This window comes from Drosophila busckii, chromosome X (assembly GCF_011750605.1).
Source record: "Drosophila busckii strain San Diego stock center, stock number 13000-0081.31 chromosome X, ASM1175060v1, whole genome shotgun sequence".
Lineage (NCBI taxonomy): Eukaryota > Metazoa > Arthropoda > Insecta > Diptera > Drosophilidae > Drosophila > Drosophila busckii.
In genome coordinates this window covers 11687592-11714879 of record NC_046608.1, presented here as the reverse complement: position 1 = coordinate 11714879, position 27288 = coordinate 11687592, and the positions used below count along the sequence as shown (strand labels likewise).

General features: G+C 41.3%; 5 protein-coding genes across 7 annotated transcripts; 3 read left to right on the top strand and 2 right to left on the bottom strand.

The window, feature by feature from the left end:
• The first annotated feature begins 115 nt into the window (after nt 1-115).
• LOC108605711 (protein SPT2 homolog) lies at nt 116-2465 on the top strand. Its single transcript, XM_017995503.1, has 4 exons — nt 116-290; nt 512-1892; nt 1991-2197; nt 2264-2465. Exons 1-4 carry the CDS (start codon nt 228-230, stop codon nt 2365-2367), a joined length of 1755 nt encoding a protein of 584 aa, XP_017850992.1. The 5' UTR covers nt 116-227; the 3' UTR covers nt 2368-2465.
• Nucleotides 2466-3219: 754 nt separating this feature from the next.
• Nucleotides 3220-5380, bottom strand: LOC108605818 (glutathione hydrolase 1 proenzyme). The gene is made up of 3 exons (XM_017995623.1): nt 5127-5380; nt 4307-5065; nt 3220-4218 (listed from the first exon to the last, which is right to left on the bottom strand). The coding sequence occupies exons 1-3, from the start codon at nt 5129-5131 to the stop codon at nt 3276-3278; spliced, it is 1707 nt and encodes a 568-aa protein (XP_017851112.1). The 5' UTR covers nt 5132-5380; the 3' UTR covers nt 3220-3275.
• Nucleotides 5381-6371: 991 nt separating this feature from the next.
• LOC108606814 (active breakpoint cluster region-related protein) lies at nt 6372-20065 on the top strand. Of its 3 annotated transcripts, XM_017997288.1 has the most exons (14): nt 6372-6505; nt 7250-7722; nt 12291-13030; nt 13737-14385; nt 14607-14884; nt 14952-15138; nt 15907-15927; nt 16965-17063; nt 17138-18127; nt 18195-18578; nt 18643-18803; nt 18874-19013; nt 19075-19324; nt 19385-20065. In XM_017997288.1, exons 2-14 carry the CDS (start codon nt 7390-7392, stop codon nt 19572-19574), a joined length of 4422 nt encoding a protein of 1473 aa, XP_017852777.1. In that variant the 5' UTR covers nt 6372-6505; nt 7250-7389; the 3' UTR covers nt 19575-20065. The 3 variants fall into 3 exon arrangements, with proteins under 3 accessions (XP_017852777.1, XP_017852778.1, XP_017852779.1); XM_017997289.1 differs by lacking the exon at nt 15907-15927; XM_017997290.1 differs by lacking the exons at nt 6372-6505; nt 7250-7722 and adding an exon at nt 9003-9353.
• A 959-nt stretch (nt 20066-21024) lies between these two features.
• On the bottom strand, nt 21025-23980 carry LOC108605585 (probable RNA-binding protein 19). Its single transcript, XM_017995356.1, has 4 exons — nt 23875-23980; nt 21663-23821; nt 21485-21604; nt 21025-21420 (listed from the first exon to the last, which is right to left on the bottom strand). The coding sequence occupies exons 1-4, from the start codon at nt 23908-23910 to the stop codon at nt 21075-21077; spliced, it is 2661 nt and encodes an 886-aa protein (XP_017850845.1). The 5' UTR covers nt 23911-23980; the 3' UTR covers nt 21025-21074.
• A 461-nt stretch (nt 23981-24441) lies between these two features.
• LOC108605670 (serine--pyruvate aminotransferase, mitochondrial) lies at nt 24442-26918 on the top strand. Its single transcript, XM_017995462.1, has 3 exons — nt 24442-24779; nt 25530-26392; nt 26452-26918. The coding sequence occupies exons 1-3, from the start codon at nt 24630-24632 to the stop codon at nt 26624-26626; spliced, it is 1188 nt and encodes a 395-aa protein (XP_017850951.1). The 5' UTR covers nt 24442-24629; the 3' UTR covers nt 26627-26918.
• The last annotated feature ends 370 nt before the right edge of the window (nt 26919-27288 follow it).

Genomic DNA, 27288 nt, shown 5'->3' with positions numbered 1-27288 from the left:
CGTTTGGTTTTCAAATTATGAAGCATCGATTGGTGAAAAATTACTCAAGAATCGATTACGCGATTACTTGTGCGATGCTGTTGGTCAACCCTGGTCTAGTCTTTCTAGAGTTTTCAGATAAAACCTACGTACGTCAAAAAAAAATAAAAAGTTTTGTTTGCAACGTTTTTTATAACATTTGAATAAATTGTCAATAAAAGCAAAGTAGAGCAGGAGGCCTAAACAAAATGGACTTCGATGCGCTGCTGACTTTTGCGAAGAAGAAAAACGAAGCAGCAACAAAAGATGAGGTGCGTAAAAATATCATGCACCACTTAATTGTTCAGGCAAAAGTGCATAGATGCTCCATGTTGTTGTGATTCTTTTTGACAAAAAAGCAAAATTAAGCTAGGTTAAAAGTTTTTAAGTGGGTCAGCCAATAAACCCCTACATATGTTGCATATCATCCTCCCGATGCAACAACAACAATTGCAACAAGTGCTTAAACATATTTGTGTATACTTTGTTGCAGGGAAAATTCTATAGCACGAAGTATGCGCCACCCAAAAAGGAGAGCAAGGAGAGCAAACAGCTGTCGCAAAACATACAAAAGTTTTTAAAGAAACGCGAAGCAGAGGAAAAGGAGCGCAAGCATGAGGAGCGTGCCAAGGTGGCCAGTCTGCTGGCCATGCGTGATGATAAATCCAAGAACAAAATACGCAAAATGTTGAAAGTAACCAAATCTGCAAACAAATCTGTGCTGGAGGATGCCAAGGATAGCAGCAATAATCAATTTGATGCAGAAGGAGGCGAAGGTGATGACTATGGCTATGTGTCAAATGAGGCAAATGCGCTTTATGCAAAATATCTCGAAAAGGTGAAGGATGTGCAGGAGGACAAAGGCTTTGCGCCCTCCAGGCCGCAATCCCTGCGGGATCTCTCGGGCACTAAGGAGCGTGTGAAGGCGGCCATAACACGCGAAATTGAGGATACCAAATGTGGCACGCGACAACGCATCAGCAATGTACCGTCTACGTCCTCGTCCTCGTCAAAACCACGCGAAGCGTCTGTAGCACGCGCCTACACCAGCTCCAGCAGGAAGCTCTATGATCCCGAGGAGGAGCAGCGCCAAAAGCGTGCTGAGGAGCAAGCCAAAAGAGCTAAGATTAAGCGCTCTGCACAGCCGCCGCCCATGGACTTTCAAGCTCTGCTGCGGCTCGCTGAACAAAAGCAACATGAGCCTGTGGTCTTCGAGGTGCCCGAAAAGAAAAAGGAGCCCGAGCGTTTACTTTCAGCGCGTGAGAAGCGCGAACAGGAGGAACGTCAACGTGCCAAGGAAGAGCGCGCGCAACGTGATCGCCAGCGTGAGCTTGATCTCAAAGCCAAGGAGCAGCAGCCAGCGGCGCCCACACGCATGGAACCCAATGGACGCATACCCAAGCTAAATAAAGCGCCAGCAAGCAAATCACCAATCACAGCGTCGTCGGCGTCATCATCAGCAGCAGCAGTCAAGTCAAAGAGCAGCGGTGACAGTGCGAAAAGTGGGAAGTCTAAGATTGCCCCCAGCACAATGACCAGGTACAACAACTCCGTCACTAAAAACAGCGTTGCTTCAAAGCCTGCCAGCAGCTCCAGCTTAAGCAGCAGCAGCAACAGCGCTGCAAGACGCCCAACAAACGCCCCGCCTGCTGCTTCCAGCGCTTCCTCCGCCTCCACGTCCAGCACAGCTGCGCGTAATCCCTATACAGATGCCAATAAGAATGGCAAGGCGCGTGAATTTCCGCCACGTGATCCTGCCAAGACGCGCGCGTTTCCGCCAAACGATGTGCAACGAGCAGCGCAACGTAAACAAATGCCAGGTGGGCGTGGCGCGCAAGCTGCACGCAGCAGACCGCCAGCAGAGCCAGGTCAAAGTAAGCGCTACTATATCAACTCATATTATTACATAAATTATTATTAATATTTATTTTATATGTTTACTAATTCGATTTTGAACTTGCTTTCGCCATAGGACGCATTTATGATGATGATTCCGAATATGATTCAGAGCTGGATGATTTTATTGATGATGGTGATTGTGAGGAGGATATATCGTCGCATATACGTGATATCTTTGGCTATGATAAGCGCAGATATCGCGATCTGGATGAAGATGATAAACAAATGGAATCAAGTTTTGCTCAAGTGCAGCGTGAAGAGTTTATTAGTAAAAAGATAGGTAAGGTGATTAACATTTATTAATAGTCAATAGACTTGTATTAATAATTGCAATTAATTATCTTAGGTTTTCAAGAGGATTTGGAGGATATGCGTATGGAGGCGATGCATAAAAAACGAAAAATGGCCAAAAAACGAACCAAACCGCTTGCAGACGACGATGATGATTAAAAGTTTATTCACTAAAGAAAGAAATTAGTTTTAATTTTACACTACACGCTATATCATAATGCATTGTTTGAAACACACACGATTTTGTTACATTGTTTAGTTTTACATATATTGTATGCTCAATTTATATTACGATATTTTTGCTATATTTGTAAGCTTTTTTAATTTTAAACCGAAAGCAAATTGAATTATTTTTTATACAAACATGTATTCGATATTCGAATTAGTTATATATCCTGTAGCCTTAAGCTCATACCCACTTAACTGCATCAATTATATTTGAAAAGTGATTTTCATTTCGCATAAGAGAGTGAGACAGCCTTCATGCCTTCAGTATGACATGCCTTCTCTGTCGTGCTCATACAATTGGTGCTAAGTGTGAAGCATAAGCTGCAATTATTTGTTAATTAAGGCCTTTTATCGAATGTCTGTAATGGAAACAAACAATTTCAATTCTAAGAATTTAACAGCGTTGCTTATGAAATGCTTTCCATAATTTAAACAATCAGTCGTAAACTGCATTGGTTGTAAACTTATATACACAAACTTTAAAAAATATTCAAATTTCTATACAAAACATTTCTGATTGAAAAAAAAATCAATTTTTATAAGCAAATTAAGATTGCATTCATTTAAAATTGGAAACTTCAATTTCCATTTGTTATAACTAAATTTGTTGATGCAGTTAAAATACTATGAAGACACTCAAAAGTTTAAGTAATTTGTAATTTATTTTTGGAAACATATAAAAATAAAGTTGTGAATATACATATATATATATGTACTATATGTATAAGCATAACGTTAACTAGCTAAATAAATGTTTAAGGTGACTCTAAATGCGCTTTAAGCAAATTTTAAAATCACATTTAATGTTATGTATGTAGATTTATGTATAAGATTTGTAATTAATCCACAATGGGCTCGACGACGACAGCGCTGCCCACGCGTCGATGATCACAGACGGGAAAGGGTTCAGTGTCCATGTCACCAATGGCTGTGACGGAGGAGTACGCCTTGTTCTCCTGCAAATAGTTGAGCTCATGGCCCACATACATGAGATGATGTGTTGTATGCTTGGGCACGTCCAGTTCCACATCGACTACCATGGGCGCCAGCTGATGATGTATGCGGCCAGCATTGACCGCATCCTCGACCGACTCGCGCAACACAAAGTAACGCAAAATGGTTTGAGCCACCGAGGTGGTGATGCGGGAGCCACCAGCGCCGCCTACCACAAGATTCACATTGCCCTTGGAGTCGAGCACAATGCTGGGGCAGGTGGAGCTCATGGGACGCTTGCCGGGCTGTATATAGTTGGCTGGACTGGCAGGTATGCCATAGGTATTGATGACGCCGGGCGTGGAGAAGTCATCCATTTGATCGTTGAGTATGAAGCCCGTTTGACGGGAGCGCACCTTGGCACCAAAGTGACTATTGATGGTGCTGGTCACGGAGACGGCATCACCATTGGGCGCCAGCACCGAAATATGCGCAGTGCCGTGATCCTCCTCATTGGTAAAGTTGGCACCATAGTAGGCCATGTCCGTAAATGTGCGATCATCCCGTATTAGCTTACGTATCTCGGCGGCGAACTCCGGATCCGTCAATTTGTCGTAAGTCTCACGCACCGATGGCTCAAAGTGTATGTCACCCAAATTGGTGCGATGTCCATAGGCATGCTTGAAGGTCTCCACCACGCGATGCCAATACTTGTCCCGACTGCTCGTATACATGGACTCCATTACATTCAGTATGAAGATGAGCACGGCGCCGCTGCTGGGCAACGGGGAGGTGTACAGCTCATGGCCATTGGAGAATACGGCACGCAGAGGCTTCTCCCAGCGCACACTAAAAAAAAGTAGAGTGAGAATATAGAATATTAGTTAATCACAGTTAACGATAGTATCGATATACTTATATTTAATGCTACACTTACTCATATTGCTGCAGATCCTGTTCGGTAACAATACCGCCCATGGACTGAATATCCTCGACGAGCATGCGACCAATGCGTCCACCACGATAGATAACCTTTGGTCCCTCCGTGGCGATCACCTCCAAGGTATCGGCCAGAATACGTCTGTACATGATCTCACCTTCCTTATAGAGCTCATTGGTATAAGGATTAACAAAAATCTCCGCCATGCTGGGCTCTGCCATGATAACTTCCTCATGCAACGTCAACACACGCGCCACATAACGGCTAACGATGATTCCATGACGACACATCTCAATAGTGGGTCGGAAAAGCGTCTCCCAAGGTAACTTGCCATATTTGTCATGCAGCTTCCAATAACCGTAAATCTCGCTAGGCACAGCAACGGACAAGGCGCCCGTCACCGTCGACATGTTGACAAACATATCCCGATAAGCAGCAGCTGGCGCCGTTTCTCTGGCTACCAATGTCTCCACGCGTCCCGTCTCCTTGCTGAACACCGTGGCCATGAAGCCACCACCCACGCCCAGACTATGCGGCAATACGACGCCCTCACACAACATGGTGGCAATGGCTGCATCCGCCGCCGAACCGCCAATCTCCAGCATATGTCCACCAATCTCCGCGCAGCCTGCTCCATTGGAAGCCACAGCGCCTATTTGTCGCTCCTCGCTCTTGCGCAGACCAAAGACGAGACCCAAGGTTATGGCCACGGCAGCAACGGCGATTAATATCCATAAAATAGCGCACTTCTTGCAGCTAGAAAGTCAATTTCTTTAATTTATAACCATTCTAACCTCAATTCGGGTTTTCAACTTACTCCATGTTTATGTTGTAAATCCCGTCAGCTTTAGTGTTAACGACTTTGCTTTGCCCAGCGGCAGTAGCGGAATATGTCTTTGAAATCTAAAACTACTGACTTTTATATGCTGCCTATATCCGTTAGAGATAAGCCCTAAAAAATCACCTAGCATTAGCTTAGCAATAGTCTATTTGCAGTTATATCCATATCGGTTACGGCTATGGTTACACAGGCTCTACGTCATGGCCGTTCGTCTATATACAGTAAATATACCTTATATGCAAATCACAAAAACTTTATATTACTATAACATTAGCTTATAAGCGCATGAGTCTATCGATTATATCGATAAGAAAGCAATAAAACCAACAAATAGGTTCCAAGAAACCTACAACTATTGTTAAATCTATAAAATTATGTTTATTCGAATGTAAAATGTTATACCAACTATTGTTAAATTGTATTCACTGTAGAAAGTGTGCTGACTAATTTTGGCACCAAAGGCTTCATGCCGCTGTCTATTGTTCTTTCTAATCAATTGGCCAAGACGCTTAATTATGTACACCTATGCATATGTATTATCTATTTAGTTGATAAACTGCACAATCTGTTGATGATTTGAGGTCAATTTATAGCATTTAGCTATTTGTATTCCACAAGCACAACATTTCTTACTCATTACAAATTTCACAAAGTAAATATATTTATTTACTTAGAATTTTAATTAGCTTATACGGTATTTATAGAAAATAAGATAAACTAATTTCGACTTTGAACTTTTGTGGTTTTTGCCACACGTATAGTGTACATGGATATCAATGGCTAGTGTTTATTCATGTATCCATTGCCCATGCGGGCAATAATCTCAAAATGTATAAATATTGTAGAAATTTAAATGTTTGTCTTGAACTGTAACGTTTGTTTTGCAGCACTTCTTGTAGTTAGCCAACACTAACTAACTTAACATACGGCGTAAAATGTAGTTCTGTGTAATTGTAAAGCGCATTAACAGTCATAACAATAACATTAATTAATAGATCTAATACTTAGTATGTTATTATAATGTTAAACAGCACGCAAAAGGCGCTTAATGTAATTTAACATTTGCTCACTGCTCACATAATCGAGCGATAAGTCTGCTCGATTATTAGGCGCCAGTCTATCGAGTCGTAGCTGCAAATGTTAGTTAACAGTGCCAGTAACTTAAAAAAAGTTAAGTCGGCTGTATATGTGTGTGCGAGAAGTGAATTTTTTTTTACGAATCGAAATCTGATTGGGATTGAAAAATACATAGTGAAATGGCACATAATAAAATTAAATAAATTAATTGTAAAGCGTGCGTTGGTCGTGGCCTAAAGGAAAAGCAGTGCGCGTCTGTGAGTGTGAGTGCATATGTTGTAAGTGTCTCCGCGTATATGCGTGTGCCTGTGTGGCATGGGGCATGGGCGCAGCCACAACAACAACAACATAGACAGGAGCGGCACTGCAGATGTATAGGTGTGTGTATGTGTGTGTGTGTACAAAATGAATGCCTCTTGAAAATGCACAACATATTGGCCTTGGCTAAGATGAAAACTAAAAGCAAAAGCAAAAACAACAAGAGCATCTTGCATACACGCATATGTACATCTTTTTTACAAACACACACACAGTCACACACACAGGCAATTGTGAAAAGGGCAGCTACAGTAAGAACAACAACAACACAAGTGCAAGTGCATAACATAAAGGCAAAGAACATGAGAACAAAACAGAAACACGAAAACTGAAACTGAAAACCTTTTTGCAGCTGTCGTTGTTGTTGCTGCTGCTGCTGCTGATGAATCGTTGGCTGCTGCTTGTTATTGTTGTTGTTGTTGCTGCTGCTGCAGCTGCAGCAGGATGCGCTCGTATACAAAATTTACATACAGTGGTCTAACGGTTATATGACGCATTTGCTTATTGCATATAAAAATAATTGTAATTTCGTTGCTAAAACAGTCAGTTAAAGTAAAGGTATGGGGGAATTTTCAAATCGATGCATACACTCTTGAATTGCTCAAAATATTTGTCATTGCTAAGCAACAAATGAAATGAAAGTAATATATATTTTTTAAGTTAACAATTGCATATAACTGATAACTACTGTGTAATTGAAAAAGTTTAGGCTAAAGCGCAAGGAAAAATATCATAACGGTTAACACAGTGCTAAAACGCGAAACAACAACAAAACTTAACGAAAAGCGCAGCTGATGCTGCAGCTGCTGTTGGCGTCGACTGCGACTGCGACTGCAAGAGCACAATGAGCGTGTTTGATGATTTTCAACGCTTGTGGATGCAACGATTTCCACAAAGCTCACTCTCCGATGCCTGGGAGCAGGATGTGCGCGCAAGCCTTGAACGCCACAAACTCAAAATCAGTGAACTGAGCAAGGAGCTCGAACAGGAAACACTCTATGTGGAGTATCTGGAGCGTTTGCTCTCGGATGTGGAGAAATATCGCGAGAGTGGCGGCGATCCCACAACGCTCTTTGAGGCAGCTAGCGTTAATCCCAATGCGGCTCCAATTACACCACAAACGCCAAGTGGCAGCAGCAGCGGCGCTGCCAATGGCGCAAGCGCTGACAAAGACTTTGTAAGTATTAGTAATAGTATAAGTAGTATAAGAAGAAGATAAAGTAGCAGCAGCATAAGCAGCAGCAGCAGCAGCAGCAGCAGCAGCAGCAATAATTGCAATTGCATGTCTTGCTATTTTATCATAAGCTTTGTTTTTATTGTTTACTCTTGCCATTGATATTATTGCTATTGTTGTTGTTGTTGCTGCTGATCTTGCAGCAACAGCTGCTGCTGCTGATTGCGTTTGTCATTAACAGTTAGCCGGCGCACAGCAAGCAAAAGCAAAAGCTTGTCCATTCACTTTACTTATCAATTGTTATCAGTGCGCGCTGCTTACTGCGCTGCCAGCGTCAACGCTGCGCAGCTCAGCTCTGCTCTGCGGCACTTGCTAATGCCCTACACCTGCCGTTGTCATTGAATCTTGCTTGCAAAATGTCAACAAATTTATGCAAATATAATTTTTAAAAAATTAAATCATAATTAAATTAAATCAAGCAAACAAAACAGATAGTACTTTAGTTTATTAGCTTTTAGCAATGGCAAGTTGGCTAAAAGACAGTTTTTAGTAGTTAGAACCAAGGAATGTTTATTTATTTAATTGATGAGTAAAATCAATAAACAGCAAATGTTTAGCAAGCTTGATAGTACGAGTAGCTACGGCTAATAGTTTAGCTTAATTATTAATATTACAAACAATTCGAAATAGTTGTTAAGTTAGCCAAAAGAAAGCTTTTGTTGTTGGCTCACCCTACTTAGCCACCCTACGCTGCTTTCGGTAGAGTTCATGCGTTACGTACTAACAATGCGATATCTTGAATTTTACGCCGTTATCTACGCACACACACACACGCACACGTACACACTCATGTACTTGCAGTTGTATCTGTGTATTCTTTTGGCTTTGCTGCTGGCGTTGAGACTCCATTCCCCGTTGCCAATCGTCGTCAGTCGGCAGTAGTGACTAGTTACGGTGAATAACAACAAGCGCGAGAAGAGGCAACAATATAAAGGAAAAACACCTTTTAAACGATTTTTTTTTGTTTTTTAATTTTTTGTGCAATGCGTGCGTGATTGCCTGTCTCGCTCTTATGCTCGTTTATTTCGCTCAGCGTGGTGTGCGTGTGTGTTTGTGTGTGTGTGTGGTAACAAACAAAGAACTGAATCAACAAACTGCAACAATAACAATAAATAAATAAATACATTATAGCAAAGATCAAAGCGAAATATAAAAATAAATTACGTAAAAATAATCTAAAGAAAATAACAACAACAACGACAATAAAAAGTGAATTGAAGCAATTGTCGTCGCTGCTCTCTTAAGCAAGCGTTTGTGTGTGTGTGAGTGTGTGTGCGTGCGTGTGTTGACTCAAATTTCGTGGTCAACGCTAACGTCAGCGGCGCAGTTGGCGTCACAGTCACACCAACAAAAAAAAGCTTCGTGCGTGTGTTTTTCGTTTTCTTCGTTCGTCGTGCGCTCCTTGCGCGAATTGCATTTTGCATTTGCGTGGGACAACAACAACTGTTAACTGCTAAACTGTTAAACTGTCACTGTAATTATAACAGAGAGTGCGAGCGAGTGTGAATGACGGCAGCTGCTGTTAAAGCAGCATGTCTTCCTTTAAAGAGAAATTCAAGTTATGGACCAGAGGGGTAACTAAAACAAAAACAATAACTTTAATTTGTCTTCTCTTGTGTGCTGTAACAGGCAAGAAATAAGTTAAGTTGTAGTATTTATCAAAAGTTGAAATCAATAAACTTATCGCACACACACACACCGAAGCGATTGAAAATTAGTTATTACCAAAAACAAAAAGCAAAGCAAACACAATTTAAACAAGCGTTATGTTTGTGGGTGTGTGTGCGTGTGTGCATTTGTTTGTATTGGTGCTGACTATTTTGTAGCCCTTCTTTTGTAGGCTCAAACAACAACACAATCCAAATCTGTTGTACGCCATTCCCTCTGCCTGTATTGATAAGCAGCAGGCCTATGCCTAGCTATCAGCTCACACCCAAACCACCACCCCCAGCCCCACCCCCACCCACTCCAAGCGCTCAAGAAATGCATTAACTGTGCGAACTGATATATATATATATATACTGATATATATGTGTGTATATGTGGGAGTGTATATACTTAGGTACTTCTTAAAAAGCTTGATTAGCCGCAATTGATAAGCTTTTTTTTTATAACATATGTACACACAACGATATATGTACATATAGCTTATAGGCAATGGCAACTATTAAACGTTTTCAATGTTATTAGCCAGCCAAAAAGTTATTAAAGTCAAATAAAGCTGCAGTAAAAAAGAAAGATTGAAAACAAAAGTTGAACTCAGCAGCAATTATTTGTTTTGCTTTTATATACTTTTGTTTGATTAAAATAGTTGCAAGTTTTAGTTTTAAAATAGTTGAAGCTTCAATTTATGACTGTATAAACAAATAATTTATAGTTAGCTGCAGCAAAAGTTAAAAAAGATTGAAAACTATAGGATAAAGACTTTTTGAACTTTTATTTTGTTAAAAAAAACGAATAGAGAATATAATAGAATAAATCTGTATAGAGCAGTTAATGTTTCATTTAAATGCACAAAATATTTTCTTATCCATTGGTTAGTAGAGACTGAGACTTAAAATTAAATATAGCTATAGCTAATAATTTAAATAAATCAATCTCGAAAAGTTCCATAGCTCCCATAGAGCTTATAATAAAATATATATTTTCTCATACGCTAACTTTGTAACTTTTAGCAACAAATAGCTGCTATTATGTATAATTAAACTTACAAACAATGTGTATTAACATTTGATACATTTGCGTTGTCATCTGCTATTCTTGAATGTTTCTCACAGCAATTTCACAAGTAAGGGGCGACAACAACAATAACAATAGTTGCAAATTGTTGTTGTCACACACACACACACACACACAAATGTATGTTCGTATATGATTCACACTCACTGTTGCCATACTTCATCTATTTGTGTTTGTTGATTGAAAATATGCTAAATAATTGTATCGACACGACTGAGTTGATATGCGAGAGAGAATAAGAGAGAGAGAGAGAGCGCGCGCACGTTAGAGCGAGAGCGCTAGAAATTGTCAAGCCGCCAAAAGACTGAGCTCAGCTTTCAATGTACTAAATGCTGTTTGTGTGTGTGTGTGCGACCTTCGCCGTCAACTTTTTTTTGCACGCTTTCTTCTTCGCTTCGCTTGGACACATTCACACTTAACACACACACACACGCAGCTGCTCTAAAGCCAGCGCCAGGCCACCCCCCAAAATAAGCCAAAATAAAATAAAAAAAAAAACAAACTACGCCTCTTACATATAAAAGCAAAGCGCCAACAACAACAAACACACTTTTTATTTTATCTAACAGCCAATTATTTATTTTTTGTTTAAAAAAAATTACAGACAGACAGACAGCGGCTTGCTCTCTTTTTTATAGTTTTCACTTTTTTAAAGCCCCCAAAAAAAATGAAAAAAAAAAACGTTAATAGCAACACGCACACGCTTTAAGTTTGGCTTATACACACACACACACACAGACACACACATAAATATTTTATTTTTTTGCTGTTTACTTTACACTTAACTTAGCACGTTGTTGTTACTTTTGTTGTTGTTTATATATTTATAAAGCAGTTGCTATCCAACGTGTTAAAGAAATGCGTTACGTGCTCTGCATTAACAACTCCCCCACAGTTGCTCGCTCTCACTCTCTCCATCTCCTTCTCTCTCTTTCTCTCTCTCTTTCTACCGCTCTGTCTGCGGCGCTGCTGAAGTTTGTTAACCCTTTTGCTTTTCTTTTTTGCCGCTGCGATTGATTCTTGCTTTGACACTTTGAACTAAATCAATTAAACTCTATAGTATATTTATTATATGCAGCAATTTGTTTAGTCATTCACTTGAAAAACAACAAATGCGCTCATCAGTTTTTAACTTTAAGTTTGCTGTTTTAGCTCAGGCACGCTTCTCATGTTTTTCAGCAATTTTCCGCGTTTCTCATGTCAATGTCTAATGGCCGCAGTCGCTTTTTAATATTAGACGTAATTTAAGTTGTCAAGTTTTTTTTTGTTATATAAATCATAGCTTTATTTTGTTGCTTAATTTATGCGCATACTTTGGTTTCTTTAGGCAACAATTACGCCCCCACTTTGATTTTTTGATGCAAATTCAGGCCTAGATACGCCCTCAACATTAGTTTCAAATTGCCCAATTTTTAATGCCTAATTATAAATGTTAATATTACTTAAACTTCAATGCGCTGCATTATAGAAAAGCTTTAAATTTGATAGCAAAATTTGCTAAATTTTATAGAAAAATGATATATTTGAATTGATTGATATTTTTAGTTATGCAAATTGGCAATAAATAAGTTAAATAGTCTGCAAATTGATAGAATGTTAAAAAGCTTTTCCATCTTCATCGCTCACTTGACATTTGTTTATTATTATAAATATAATATGTCAACTTTTTAATTGCAAAAATCGTTATAAATAACATTTGTTCCCTTTGCTATTGGGAAACTATAGACACTAATCTAGTTTTTAATTAACTTGTCCGCTTGTGCAATTTGCAGAAATCGAGTTTAAATCTGCGCGAGGCGAGCAGCGCGTCGGCGGCAGGAGCTGGCAAGGACAAGGACAGGCTGTCCCTGAGCACAGACAACAAATACACACACACACAGCAGCAGGAGCATGTGGGTGGTGGTGGGAGTGGACTGAGCTCGGCGCCGCCCACGGGCAAGCGCAGCATGACGGAGCACAGCTTTGAGCGCGAGGATAAAAAGGACAGTGGCAACGAGAAGGACTCGAACGGTGCGCTCCAGCAGTGTATCACCGAGCTGGCGGCCTCCATTGGCAGCAAGGCCAACAACAACGAACAAAGGACAGCAGCAGCAGCAGCCGCAGCAGCTGCACAAAGCGATAACAAACAGGAGGCGACTGTCACTGGAGCTGGGGTGGAGGCTGAGCAGCTGCAGCAGCAGCAGCAGCAGCAGCAGTCGACGAAGCCACTGCGCAAGTCAACTTCCCACTTTGTTACCGTCATTGAGGTCAAGGAGGCCAAAGACAAAGACTTGGATGATGCTCAATCGTCAGCCCAATCGACGACAGCGACAACAGCGACGACGACGACGACGACGACGACGACGGTCAATGACCAAGCACCAACGCCCCCATCCACCTTCGCACGCTTCACCGAGCGCAACAAGAACGTGGAGCCCACAGCGCCACCGCTGTCGCCATCGCTGACATCGCCCGCCATGTCCGCATCCTCGTATGCCGCGCATCTGGAGGCCAAAAAGAAAATGCCGCCCAGGTGAGTTTGAGCCAATTACAGTTGCAAATCAGTCTAATCAGCGCTGCCAACAGAAACGAAGCCACGTTCACTAGAATTTATTTGTTATTTTCCAATGGCAATTAGAAGCTTAAAAATTGAATTTAATTTAAACAAAATAATAACAAACACAAATATTATGAGTGCAGCAAATGATAAATTTTAAATTCATTCAACAAAATTGTACAGAAATACAGAAAATATATCAAATTAATGCAATTCAATGAAAAATAATAATTTTGAAATAAATCGTACAATGCAAACAACAATATTATATAAAAATATATTTAAAAATATTTCAATTTTATATAATTCATATTCATTCAACAAAATTGTACAGAAATATACTTTTAAATATATTAAATATATAAATTTATCAAAATTAATGCAATTCAATTAAAAATAATCATTTTAAAATGCAAATCCTATCAATAAAATATATTTAAAAATATTTTATAATCTGTGCGCATTGAAAATCGAATTCAACAAGTTTTAAATTTTAAATAATTTATATGCAATATCAAACCAAAGCAAAATGCAAGTGAAAAAAATTGTATAAAATTATTTATATTATAATATTTAACATATTTCATAAACTTTACTTGGACTGGCAGCGCTGCTTGAATCTGTGTAGATTAAAATCTATTTATAGCCCTATAATTGTAACTGTAAATGCATTTGCCAACAGACCGCCGCCCAAGAACATCAGACGCGTGGAGCCACCCACGATACCCAACCAGACGCAGCAGCAGCATCAGCATCAGCAGTTGTCCTCCTCGCCCAAGCGTGAGACGCCCTACGTGGGCAGCTCGATGCCGTTGCCCAGCAGCAGCTCGGGCGAGAGTCCAGCCAGCTCGCTGGAGCGCAACATTAAGCCATCGGATATATTGCGACAGAAGTCGTCGGAGCAGCTGGAGTCGAAGTACGCAGCGAATCGCAAGACGACGCCAGAGCTGAGCAAGCTGGCCAATACGCCGGAGCTGATGGAGGAGCTGGGACGCAAAATGGTGGGCAAGACGGACAGCTTGGAGCATGCCAAGCGCAATGATGGCGGCGGCGGCGGCAATGGAGCGTCAAATGGCACTGGTGGCAGCTTGGGACGCACAGCCTCAACGCCGAGTCGCCAGCTAACGCCAGCGGGACGCAATGTGGGCGCTTCGCCCACTGGCAGCCTAAACAAAACCCCCAAGCTGACGACCACAGACAGCAGCTCGACCAGCAGCCTGGAGAAGAAGTCGCGCGCCTCGTTGCAGGCAAACGATGCAGAGGCAACGGCCGCGCATCAACGCAGCGCCGGCTCCAAGGAGTCGCTCGCATCACAAGGCATATCGGAAGTTGTAAGTGGACACTGCCAACAAATAAGTCAAGTTATATTCATTTGTTAAATTGCCCAAATATTGTCTTGGCTGAATAGTTAAAATAATATAAAATATTTTCAAAGCTGCAATTGATTTTTAAATGTTTATAATAGCTTGTAAACAATAATTTTGACATTTCTTAGTCTTAGTTTTAATTATTTCAATTATTATTAATATTGCTTTTCGATTTCCCTTGTCAGATCAAAAGCTACGAGTCGGTCTCGTCGCTCAGCTCGGATAGCGCCAAGGCAGCTCAGCAGGCGGACAATGAGCCGTATTACGATAGTGTACCGTTAGATAGCAACGATGGGGAGTACGTGTTCATCAAGCCAGGACGCACTGGCTCCTCGTCTAGTCGCGACGATCTGTCCACGCCGGGCAGCACTTTGCCCATGGCTCAGCTGAGCAGCCAGACGAGCGTTACGGATCCCGAATCTCCTGGGCGTACCTCCAACTATGTGAACATTGATTATTTCATGTAAGTGGCAAATGATTAAACAAATCTGTTGAAACTCTTGCATTCAATTTGTTGTGTTCGCTTGCAGCCAAAGCAATGAGACGCGCTCGAGTTCATTGGACAGCGATGGCGAATACGAGGGACCGCCCATCTTGCGCACCATTTCACATGATGAACAACAGTCGTCGGCCACATCGACAGCCACATCAGCGACAGCCACAGGCACAGCCACATCGACGTCATCAACATCACAGACGCCAGGTGCATTGCGCAAGGTTTGTGCTCAGCCAACTGTTAAAACTATTTAGTTGTTTAGTTTTATTTTATGTAATTGTGGCTGCGAGATCTTCTAACTGCGACACGCGTCCACGAGCAATGGCTCGAGCTCTCTCTCTCTCTCTAAATATATTAATCTATATAGTTTAAGCAGCAGCTTACTAATTGCCCATGGGCCAATGCGAGCTGTGCATTGTTTTTGTTTTTAGTTTATATATTTTTTAGCTGCTATGGTCAAGTCGCTGCCAATGAGGCAAGCTGTGACTGTTTTTATGACTAAGCATTAAGCTTAGTCAGTTTAATTATTTTTTAATTACCTTAAGCTTATATAAATTGGCAAGTGTAATTTGTAAATCGAATTGCTGCATTTCAAAAACTCAGCATAGGCTTTTCAAATTAATTGACAGACTTATGTTAAACAGTTAACATAGCTTTAACAGCTGCAGCGTTAACATAATATAGTTGTGCTTAACTTAACAAATGTCAACAACTTTATTAACAGCCGTAGCATAGTAGTATTAACATTCTTTGGCTGGCGTTAACATAACTCTGTTATGCTAATTTTGAAGCACTGTTCAGCTAAAGCTTTCGACTGCAATTAATGCCAATGGCCTAACTTATTTTTAAGCATTTATTTAAGCAACTAATACTTTTATAAACAATTTACTAACCTACTTATATTTTTTCCATATATTTTTTTACACTCTTCTCTTCTGTTGTGTGAACTCTTTTTTTTTGCCTAACAAATTTGTCTTGGAACTCGACAGAATTTAGTTTCAGCAATACTTGTGAGTACCAAAATACACTTAAAAAAATAAAAAAGCAAACGCTACACATTTAGTTACAAAATTGTTTGTGCTTCGCATACACTGCGCTCTCTAACTGTATATATATGTATATATATATATATGTATTATACATATTTATATATTAATTAATAGCTGTGTATTTTATGTATTTATGTGTGGCTTTAGTTTGAATGCGCTTGTGTGTTTGTTTGGCTTTAGCAACATTTTTCTTTGAGTGTATTGTTTATGCAAATTATGGACATTCATATGAAGCACACGCCTACCAAACCTCCCACCCACCCACACATGCATACATATGCTTTGCACTTCGTCCTCAATGTGCGTGTGTGTGTGTGTGTATGTTTCGTAAATATTCTTAAACTTCACATGCACATGAATCTCTAAATTAATTAAAACTGTATAAAAAAAAACAAGTAAAATATTCGTAGACTAGAAAAACACGTTTAAGGTTATAAAAAAATACGTTTACAATTATAAAGTAAATATTAAATGAGCTCTTAAATATTTTTTAAATTTATAATTCAATTTAAATTAAATCGTAGCACAAATAAAAATTTAAAAATAATAAATAAATGTCAATCGAAAAGTAAAATACCTAAGCTGAAGCAAATAATAATAAAAGTAATGAAACTTAAACTGAGAAAAATAATAAGATAATGTAATAAGTTATTTGAAACGTGCGCATATCAAAATATAAATATAAGTATTTAGTGCTTAGCCTCCTTGGAATTCCTTTATAGCTCCATTTCCACTTCCTTCATACAAAAGTTCTACGCTCTTGTTCATTTGTTTGTTAAGCTGTCTCGCTCATTTCGATGTACATAAACAAATACATGCATACATATATGTGTTAGCTATGCTCATGCAGTTCATATCATAAGTTTATATAGCTCGTTATATAGCAGACTTGGTACTTGGTGCAAGAATTGTAAATACAAATGCAATTTGAATTGAGACTTGAGACTTGCATTTTAATGAACTTGTAACTAATTCAATTGCAATTAATTCACACACAGCTCTCTGGGAATGCGCGTGGCGCCAAAATACGCAACATCCTGAGCTCGATCATACACAGCGAGACGATCTATGTGGAGTGCCTGAACAAGATGCTGCAGGTAAGTCGCAGAATATATCAATTGGTTTATCATAATTCACTTGGAGTCTGTTTTGTTTTGTTTTGTTTTGTTAGTACAAGCGCGCCATACACGCCACGCTGGGCACATCGCAGCCTGTCATCAAGGAGGAGGAGGAGAACACCATATTCTTCAAGATCGACGAGCTGCACGAGGTGCACACCGCATTTCTGGGCGATCTGAAAACGATTGTGGCGCACGAGGGCGGCGATGTGCTCATTGGCGAGCCCTTCAAGCGTCTCGCCGATATGTTCGATCTTTATAGCGCCTTTCTGCACAACTATGGCCAGGCCATCGATACGGTGAAGAAGTGCAGCGCCAGCAATCCGCAGTTTAAGAAAATTGTATCGACCATTGTCGTCAATCTGCAGACGGAGCAGTCGCTGACGCTGGAGGATTTGCTGCATAAGCCGGTGGCGCGTGTGCAAATCAATGCTTTGGTCTTCAACGATCTGCTGCGCGAGACGCCGCCCAATCATCCGGATCATCAGCCGCTGCGGCAGGCACAAAAGATCATACAAATGTTCCTCAATCAGTTCAATGTGGTCAACCAGCGGCTGCCCAGCGAATCGAATCGCAATCTGCGCCGCATGGTGCGCAACTCGTTCATTGTCGAACTGGTCGATGGGCATCGCAAGCTGCGTCACTTGTTTCTGTTCAACGATGTCATTGCCTGCGCCAAATACAAAGCTCTGGGCCGTGATCGCATCGACTACGAGCTCAAGTGGTTCATACCGCTGAAGGATGTCAATGTGTTCGAGGAGACGGACACAAGTGCGGATCTCAAGGAATCTAGTCCAGCGAATATTTCACAAGTGAAACGCAATTTGCGCTCCGTGCGCGATCAGCTCGTCTTTGAGGGCAATGGAGTGCGCACTGGCGATAAATACAGACGCAAGCTGGCGGATCTGGAGTCACAGCTGGTGCTGGCCACGCCCAATCTGGTGCTGCGCCTAGGCAACAAGGCCAACAACAAGACCATGACCTTTTTCCTTAGCTCCGACTTTGAGCGCACGCAGTGGATTGACTCGATCATGTCATTGAAGGTGAGTACAACTTTCCAACTCGGTCGCTCAGTCGCTCAGTCGCTCATTTGCTTTCTCTTTGTTGCAGCAAAAGTGTAATCTACCTGGCGCCAACACCATCAACTCCCTGGAGGTCACCGCCTTCATTGTGGCCATGCAAAAGGGCATGAAGACTGAAATGGGCTCCTATCTTATGCGCAACCATAACGATGAGAGTCTGCTCGTGGGCGATCTATATATGAGCGCGCAGGGCCTGCAGGGACTGGAGCAGCCGGCCGACTTGTACATATGCATTGAGGTGGACTCGTATGGCCACTACTTCCGCAAGGCCACCACCAAAATGATTTGCCGCAGCCAATCGCCGCTGTGGAACGAAAGCTTTATGCTCGAGCTCGAGGGCAGTCAAAATGTTCGCATTCTGCTCTACGAGTCCAAGGAGCGGCCGCTGCTGCGAGCCAAGCACATACTCAAGGCATGTACCAATGCCAATGCCAATTACTATTATTAATTAATTAATGAATTAATTGTGCTTGCAGTTAAGCCGCAGCTGGCTGACGGAAACGACACAGACGCGCAGCATTAAGCTGAGCGAGACGCTTGAACTGAATGCCAGCTTCCGTTTTGTGCCCGGCGAGCTGTGCCGCGCCACAATGAAGCCGGGCGCACTCTTCGGTGCCAAAATGAGTCAAGTATTAAAGTAAGTAGCTCTCTCTCGAACTTGATTAACTACTAACTTACTAATTCATTCATTCACGCAATTTGTGCAGACGCGAAAAGCGCGACATTCCATTCATCATCAGTGCCTGCATACGGGAAGTGGAGCGACGTGGCATGTTGGAAGTGGGCTGCTATCGCGTCAGTGGCTCCGCCTCCGATCTGGCCAAGCTCAAGAAGTCCTTCGAGTCGGGTAAGTCACGTGGTAACTTGCAACTTATTTCCCTTATTATTTGCCTCTTTGTCCTGCCCAGATGCCTATGAGGCTGAGCAGCTGCTGCGCGAGGTGGACATACATTCGGTTACTGGCATTTTAAAGACATTTTTACGTGAACTGCCCGAGGCATTGTTCACCGATCAGCTTTATCCACGATTCTTCGAAACATTTAGCGCATTTGGCAACAACAACGAGGCCACGCGCATCCACGAGCTGCTCAAGGTGTTCGAGGAGCTGCCGCAGGCCAACAAGGCCTCCATAAATCTTATACTCGATCATCTTATTAGGTAAGCCTAGCACTTTTCTTTATGTGCGACTCTACTAATTGGCTTATATTGCAATTGCAGAGTGCATGAAAAGGAGGCGGACAACAAAATGTCGCTGCACAATCTGGCGATGGTGTTTGGACCCACATTGCTGCGACCGGGACAGACGCAGGTGAAGCAAAAGGATCCATTGGCCGCCAGCACCGTGGACGTGATGGCCCAGGCGGGCATACTCTATTGTTTTTTGCAGGCGCGCATTAAGAAGGAATAATTCCGAGCAACAAATATATGAAAAACAAACAGCAACAATTTACTACACAACTCAACAAAAAACAATTTAACTTAACAGCTTAATATATTAACTATGGCCTAAGCTTGAAGCGTATCCATACTCCTGGCACAACTAACACACATACAAACACACACACACACACACACATATAGACGCTGCCGATTGTATATAGCAGGCGCAAAAATTGTAGCGTAGCCCAAGGGTAAATCTTTAATATCTTTTTGTTTTTTATTTTAAACTAAATTAAGTGAAAACTGAACAAAAGTGCTCAATGTAGGGCCCAACACACACACAATGACACACACACACTTAAACATAGACACTAGTGTTCAACACTCTTCCAATTTGCCTGGCCCCCCCCTAGTACTAGACTTGTAATCCCCACTAGCCAAGACTTTTAGCTGCTGCTTCTTGCTCTAAAAATTACTACAAAAGAAATTTAAAAAAAAATCAACATATTTTAAATATAATATATATTTATATAGTAGTAACGACTACATATATACCTATGCTTTATCTACACATATAAAATACAATACATATGTCTGTAGTTTCGCTACAACCCACACACACACAACTCAAATTCTTCCTGACACAGCAACACAAAAACAAATACAAAACATATAATGAGAAAATCTAGAACCTGCTTAATGCAATAAAAAACTTAAAACATTTTTTGAAACACCTTACGAGAAGAGAAAATGCAAGTAAAATGGCAAAAGATCATATTTTCAATAGTAAATAAATACAAACAAATATTTATATATACAAACTATATTATTAACTAATTAGTACTATATATATACTATATTATATATATATTACTAAAAACAAAATGCGTTTACTGATTGATTATATGGTATATCATCGATAATGATTTGTGTATGCTTAAAGAATTATGTATGTATGTTTTTTTTTTTTGTCTTGTTTTGTATTAATTATTTAGGTTTTTATATAAACAGAAACGTAAAATAAAAATATATTCTATTTAGAAAATGCTGCATTTTAATTTTAACACTTGGCTGATTGTGTATAAAGTCCACAAATTAAATTGAATTGATTTTCACAGAAGCTATAACCAAAACATTAAATTAAAGCCCAAACTTTTCATAACTTCTAATTAGGTTCATGTTTTATCTTTTAGAGACTCAGTCTCAGGCGACTTACCAAATGAGGATGGATAAGGCAATAGAAATTCAGATCATATGCAGGTTAATATAGCGAGTTAGAACGACGAGGATGCACAAGCCGGTAAGTCAAGAAGATTTTCAATGGAAAACCAGTTAGTTAGTTACTGGAAGAGTTGCCTGAAATGTGCTCTAGGTATTTTTAAATTTCAAAGAAATCGATTGAAATAATACAGTTTTTAAAATTTGTCGTATGTATTTGAATTTTTTCGAACATATTAAGTATATATATAAATTATATACAGCATTAACAAAATACTAGTTAATTTACAGTTAAAAAGAATAGGATTCTTTATATAGTACGCTCTTCCTCTTCGTCTTCTTCCGCCTGCTGCGGTACATGGCTGTCGACATCGAAGAAAGCGCGTCTGCTGCGCTTAGCCTCGATTGCTCCTTGCACATTATCAAACTTTTCAGCGGTGCGTTTACGCAATTCGTCTATATCCTGTGTATCCTCGTTGGTGGCCCATTCCAGCACCAGACGGCGACCGTACAAATGCGTGCTGGCGCTTAAAGCCTCAAAGGCACGTTTCGCCTCCGCTTTGCTGGTAAAGTCCACAAAGCCAAAGCCACGATGCGCATCCTCGCCAGGTGTCATCTTCTTGGGTATGCGCAACGAGCGCAGCTCACCAAATGCTCTGTTGTGGGTGAAAATACAGTTAGGACTGTGTTTATCAATTAGCATTTAGTCTGTGCACTTACTTGAATATATCGCGCACTTCACTATAGCGCGCCTGGAAGGGAATATTGCGCACCAGAATCTTGGTGCCAGTCTGTTTCTTCTGCTCAATCTGTCGTCGCCGTGCGCCATCATCTTGAGTTCTGTGTGTGAAAAATAAATGTTAGAGATTCCAGTTGTTCACTTTGTAATTTTACTTACTTGAGCACACGATCGCTGCGCTTCAGCTCCACCAGATTACCCTCAATCGTGGTCATTTGCATCTCCTTCAAAGCTTGCGCTGCTATGGCCGCCTTCTTGAATTGTATAAAACCATAGCCCAAGGAATTGAGCTGCTTGGGATTCTGCGCGTCTTTGCGTTTCGCAATTTCCACTGTGTGCACGCTGCCCAAATGTTGAAAATGCGCACGCACCGTGTCGGCAACAGTTTTGAAGTTGAGATTGCGTAGAAACAGCGTCGTCTCCGGTTCCGGCTCATCATCCTCATCCTCGGCAACCGTTGGTTTGGGCTCAGGCTCTGACGCAGGCGCGGGTTTAACTTCCTCTTCCACTTTGGGCTCTGATTTGGGTATAATGTCCACACCGTTGAGCGTTTTGGTGAATGCATGCGCTGGCGCCCACTCCAGGAAAAGCGGCGTTGTCTTAAATTTGCTAAAGGCCAATTTTTTGAATGCCTGACGCGCCTCCGAGGGCTCACAGTACTCGATGAGCGCCGTCACGCCGCTGGGTGGCAACACCAAGCGACCTATGGGTCCAAATTTACTAAAGATAGGCGTCAGCTCGCTGCGCTCGGTGCCTGCAGGCAAATTCTTGGCGAGTATTATCGTCTTGGAACGCTGTTGTGTGGGCTCATCGAAGGCGCTCAGCCGCACGCCTTCTTCCTCCAGAAACTGTTTCATCTCAATGACCATTTGTGTTTCACCCAAGGCTAAGCGCACAGCAGCGCTGCTGCCACCGCCGCTGGTGTCGAGTATCTGCTCCTTTGTTGTCTTGAACTGCTTGGCCAGCAGCTCGGCAACAGCATTGGCACCCATGAAGAGCGTGTTCCAGCCTATGGACTTTTGTGCCTGCTGCTTCAGCTTGGCCGCCTTCTTTTGTTTGAACGACAAATTGTCGAAATCTGCAGCCTGCTGCTGCTCCTCTGCCGACTTGTCCAGCTCCTTGCCAGGCAGCAAATGCAGCAGACGTCCCTGAAAGTCGCTGCCATCCAACGCATTGAATGCCAGCACTGCATGCTCCGGCATCATAAACGTCACAGTGCCAAAGCCTTTGATTTGACGCGTAACTTTGTCCACAGGCAAACTTATTTCTGTAACGGGTCCGTACTTCTCAAACAGCTCCTGCAACTGCTGCTCTGTGGTGGTGTAGGCCAGATTGCGAAAGAATATGCGTCCAGAGTCGCTGATGTGCTCCTCGCTTTGCAAACTCTGCTGCTGTTGCTGCCACTTGGCATTGCCCGCCACATTGCTTGTTGCTGTTGTTGTGCTCTTGTCTCCCTCACGCTGTGCCTTGGTTATCTTGTTCTTTTCCGTAAAGTCGGAGAAGAACACTTGCTTGCCTTTGATGAAACTTTTGTTCTTAAGCATGCCTTTGTCAAAGTCCTTTTCCGTTTTGAAGCCCACATAGGCAAAGCCATGCACTTTGCCAGGCAAGCGCACAGAGTAGGGCTTCAGTGGCTTGAAGAACTTCAGTACATCCTGTCGCTTGGTATTGTAAGGCACATTGTGTATTTTAATAGTAAAAAGCTCGAGGTTGCTTTTATCAGCTTTGGTTGTTTTAGCTCCTGCCTTGAGTGTTTGCATATACTCCAAGTCGCTAATGGGCTGCGCAGCCAGCTTCTCGGTTGGCTCCTCTTCTACCTCCTCCTCAGCTGCTTCCTGTTCCACTTGCTGCTCCTCTTCGTTGTCATCCTCGTCATTATCTTGCTCTGTCGCACCCAGCGCTGCATCGTTAGCCCACAGTGCGCGTTGTTTGTCATGCGCCTGCATAAATTCCTGAAACTCTGGATCATCCTTGTGTTTGCCTATTATCTCATCCACTTTATTAACTTTCTGCTGCTTTTTCTCCAGCACCGGCTGCTTCACCTGTTGCTTATCTAAATTGCGTTTGCTGTCCTTGGCATATTTGCTCCACGACTGCGGCTTATCCTCACTGCCCAGCGATGCGCACAATTCCACGTGCACGCGATTGGCTTGTATACATGAATTATGAAAGTGTTTGATGGCTGCCTGCGCCTCCTCCTCGTTGCTGTAGCCCACAAAACAGAATTGTCGGAATTTGCCATCCGGCGTGTATTTCAGTTGTAAATCTGTTATAGTGCCCTTAGCGCCGAATATGTTGCGCAGCTTCTCCTCATTTATCTGCCAGGCATACAATTATAATAACGTTTATGTTATATATAGTCAATACTTACATGCTTGGGTAGCTGTTTAACTATAATACGTGACATTCTAACTGTTTAAATATGTTGTATTTCATGTGCGAATCAATTATTTTTGTTTACGCGCTGCACGTGTTGAATGGGACTGCCAACCTGCTTGCAATCAATATCAGCTGATTGTGTGGTGGCCGGCTAGCCTTTCGATAGGCATTAGTTATCGTCTGTTAAGGCGCACAGCTAAACTTAATTTAAAAAACAATTGATTTAATTACTTTGCTTTATGAGCTATTAATATATTTGTCCTTGACAATGTGCATTAATCTTTGTGTAATATTTGCAAAATGTAAACAACCGCTTATCAACTTAAACTCACACACGAGCAAGGTTACAATTTAGTTGGGTAAACAATAGAGAGAAAGAGCGAGAGAGTTAAGGACTGAGCCTGGAAGCAAGCCTTCATGATCATTTCAAATTTCACTCCCGCAGCAAAGAGATAACGCTGCACATTTCATCTTGATAAGCGCACTCTCTGAGAGATTGGCTCCATCTCCTAACAAATCTCTATAAAGTGGCATGACTTTTGTCTATTTCATTACAGTTCAATATTTCGCTTACACCGTGCACATCGTTGTCAATAGCTCTGCTACTGGCTGCTTGTTTATTTTTTTTAGCTCGTGTTATTTATTTGTGATAAGACTAGAATACGGAAAATAAATCTGATTGTTACGTCAACAAAGTGAAAAACAATATTGCAACAAGTTTCACACAAATAAAATAATATTACAAAAATGGAAGTGCCACCGCCTTTAGTATTAAAGCGTCCCTTGTTTGTGCCCAGCAAGACGTTAATGGGACCAGGACCATCCAATTGCTCACAGCGCGTGCTGGAGGCCATGAGTAATCCAGTGCTGGGACATTTGCATCCGGAATGCTTACAGGTAAGTTGAATATGTGGCAAATTAAAGATACAATATTTACACAGCTTTGTTTCATAGTAAAGTCTTTTAAATTTTAAGCAATCAGAATACATATGTTTATGAGTTTAATGTTTACCGTAGCTTATGAAATTCAATAAAGCTCTAATGAGGCGTTAAATAAGAAATTTTTCTTATCATTTCTTGACAATTGGAAAATTTAAGTCAATATGTACTTAGATGGATATTAATAGAAGTAAAGGAGAAAGTACATTTGAATAGATGAAAACAAAAAACAAAAAATCTGCAATATTATATGTAAAAGCTATAGTCCACTTGAAATTAAATTAATTACAAAAGAAAATAAGTAAAATAAAATATAAAACAAGATTATATATGAACTCATTAAAATTGTTTGATCTTCATAAGTTGAATGAATTGAAAATAGAAGAAATATATAAATAAATTTCAAATTATTAAACGCATCTTAAAATATATGTAATAAGCTAAACGTGCAGTAAAATAAATTATAATAGTCAACAAATATAAAATAAATTAAATAAATAAGCGAGTAAAAATTTCAAGATACTAAATATTTACTCGGAAATATTAAAAGCAAAATTAAGAACTTAGGCTTTCGAAACTAAACAGCGCATGCAGCCTTATCAGTCAAACTGATTATTTAAATGCATCATATATTTCAATAGTTAATCGTATGCATTCCATATATATATTATATATAAATATTAATCAATTAAATGGTGTGGGTTGCAGATCATGGACGAAGTAAAGGAGGGCATCAAGTATGTATTCCAGACGTTGAACGATGCCACGATGTGCATCAGCGGCGCCGGCCATAGCGGCATGGAAGCGGCCCTCTGCAATCTGATCGAGGACAACGATGTGGTGCTCATGGGCATCAGCGGCGTCTGGGGGCATCGGGCAGCGGACATGGCGCGTCGCTATGGCGCCGATGTGCGCTACGTGGAGGCGAGCTTCGGACGCGCCTTAACATTGGACGAAATACGCTTCGCTTTCGATACACACAAGCCGCGCGTGTTATTCGTCTGCCAGGGTGACTCCTCCACGGGCATACTGCAGCGGCATATACGTGAGCTGGGCGAGATGTGCCGCCAGCATGACTGCTATCTGGTGGTGGATGTGGTTGCCTCGCTGGGCGGCACAGAGTTCCTCATGGACGAGTGGAAAGTGGATGTGGCCTACACGGGCTCGCAGAAGTCGCTGGGCGGACCAGCGGGCATCACCCCCATCTCGTTCAGCAGGCGCGCCCTCACCCACATCCGACAGCGCAAGAGCAAGCCCAAGGTCTACTACTTCGATGTGCTGCTCATTGGCCAGTACTGGGGCTGCTATGGCACTCCACGCATCTATCATCACACCATCTCCAGCACGCTGCTCTACGGTCTGCGTGAGGCTCTGACGCACTTCTGTGCCATGGGCTTGAAGTCGGTGGTGCAGCGGCATGTGGAGTGCTCGGCGCGCCTCCAGTTGGGCATCGAGGAGCTGGGCCTGGAGATGTTTGTGCAGCGTGAAGCGGATCGCTTGCCCACAGTAAACACAATCAAAGTGCCATTTGGCATCGACTGGAAAAAGGTCGCCGACTATGCCATGCGCAAGTAAGTCCATCACCTAATCTATCTATGCTCCCAAGCTTATCTCTGATTTCTTGCTCTAGATATAATCTGGAGATCAGCGGCGGCCTGGGTCCCACTGCGGAGCACGTCTTTCGCATTGGCCTAATGGGTGAGAATGCTACGCTAGAGAAAGTTGACATGGTCCTAAGCATTTTACACGAAGCAATACAAAGCATTAAGCTGCGCGCTCTCAAAACTGAACGCTCCAAGATATAACATATTACTTTTTGCTCATTAATTAATTAAATAATTACTTTATGTGCAAGTTTTAAATTAAATAATCATTGCAAGCTGTTTAATATTAAAGATTTTGTCGCAGCGCATTGGGTGCTGTTCAAATGTTTAACGAAACTGCTGCTGTTGCTAATCACTGAGCACTTAACGAAAGTCCATAAGTTCGCAAACCGCGTACACAAACCAAAACCCACAGCTGGCTGTTGTCTTGACTAATTTTATTTTTGCTTGCGCCTTTTTGTATGTGAAAAGTTAAAATAAATATTTGACTGAATTCGAATTTTTAAAAAATATTATTTTATTATTATATTATAAAAATATTTGCATATAAACGAAATGTTTGAAAAAATCTATTGTAAGCTTAACTATAAATATGCAAATTTGGTTGGATTGTTATAGAAATTTAAATAGTTATTTATATGCAGTCATAACATATATGTCAAAATTTGCTATAATTTCAGCTTAAAGAGTATCTCAAGTAGCCCACACGTTTTAGCAAATAATCTTTAGTGGTTAAAAGACTTGCATATTTAATTGTTTACAACTTACAACTAGCACATGCCTGCAATAAATAGTGTAATATATTTTATGTTTTATATTTCGTGTTAATTGCAAGTAACACTATAAATTTATTTCTTTGCCAT

What these genes read in the sequence shown, in the direction of transcription:
- LOC108605585 (XM_017995356.1), bottom strand. Translation starts at nt 23,910, where the DNA reads ATGTCACGTATTATAGTTAAACAGCTACCCAAGCAT. An exon ending in TTAAACAGCTACCCAAGCAT is followed by an intron (nt 23,822 to 23,874) that starts GTAAGTATTGAC and finishes TATGCCTGGCAG; the next exon opens with ATAAATGAGGAGAAGCTGCG. An exon ending in CGCAGCGATCGTGTGCTCAA is followed by an intron (nt 21,605 to 21,662) that starts GTAAGTAAAATT and finishes TTTCACACACAG; the next exon opens with AACTCAAGATGATGGCGCAC.
- LOC108605711 (XM_017995503.1), top strand. Translation starts at nt 228, where the DNA reads ATGGACTTCGATGCGCTGCTGACTTTTGCGAAGAAGAAAAACGAAGCA. An exon ending in GCCAGCAGAGCCAGGTCAAA is followed by an intron (nt 1,893 to 1,990) that starts GTAAGCGCTACT and finishes CTTTCGCCATAG; the next exon opens with GACGCATTTATGATGATGAT. An exon ending in GTTTATTAGTAAAAAGATAG is followed by an intron (nt 2,198 to 2,263) that starts GTAAGGTGATTA and finishes TAATTATCTTAG; the next exon opens with GTTTTCAAGAGGATTTGGAG.
- LOC108606814 (XM_017997288.1), top strand. Translation starts at nt 7,390, where the DNA reads ATGAGCGTGTTTGATGATTTTCAACGCTTGTGGATGCAACGATTTCCA. An exon ending in CGCCAGGTGCATTGCGCAAG is followed by an intron (nt 15,139 to 15,906) that starts GTTTGTGCTCAG and finishes GGAACTCGACAG; the next exon opens with AATTTAGTTTCAGCAATACT. An exon ending in GAGCCAAGCACATACTCAAG is followed by an intron (nt 18,579 to 18,642) that starts GCATGTACCAAT and finishes TTGTGCTTGCAG; the next exon opens with TTAAGCCGCAGCTGGCTGAC.
- LOC108605670 (XM_017995462.1), top strand. Translation starts at nt 24,630, where the DNA reads ATGGAAGTGCCACCGCCTTTAGTATTAAAGCGTCCCTTGTTTGTGCCC. An exon ending in TGCATCCGGAATGCTTACAG is followed by an intron (nt 24,780 to 25,529) that starts GTAAGTTGAATA and finishes TGTGGGTTGCAG; the next exon opens with ATCATGGACGAAGTAAAGGA. An exon ending in GCCGACTATGCCATGCGCAA is followed by an intron (nt 26,393 to 26,451) that starts GTAAGTCCATCA and finishes TTCTTGCTCTAG; the next exon opens with ATATAATCTGGAGATCAGCG.
- LOC108605818 (XM_017995623.1), bottom strand. An exon ending in CAGGATCTGCAGCAATATGA is followed by an intron (nt 4,219 to 4,306) that starts GTAAGTGTAGCA and finishes ACTTTTTTTTAG; the next exon opens with TGTGCGCTGGGAGAAGCCTC.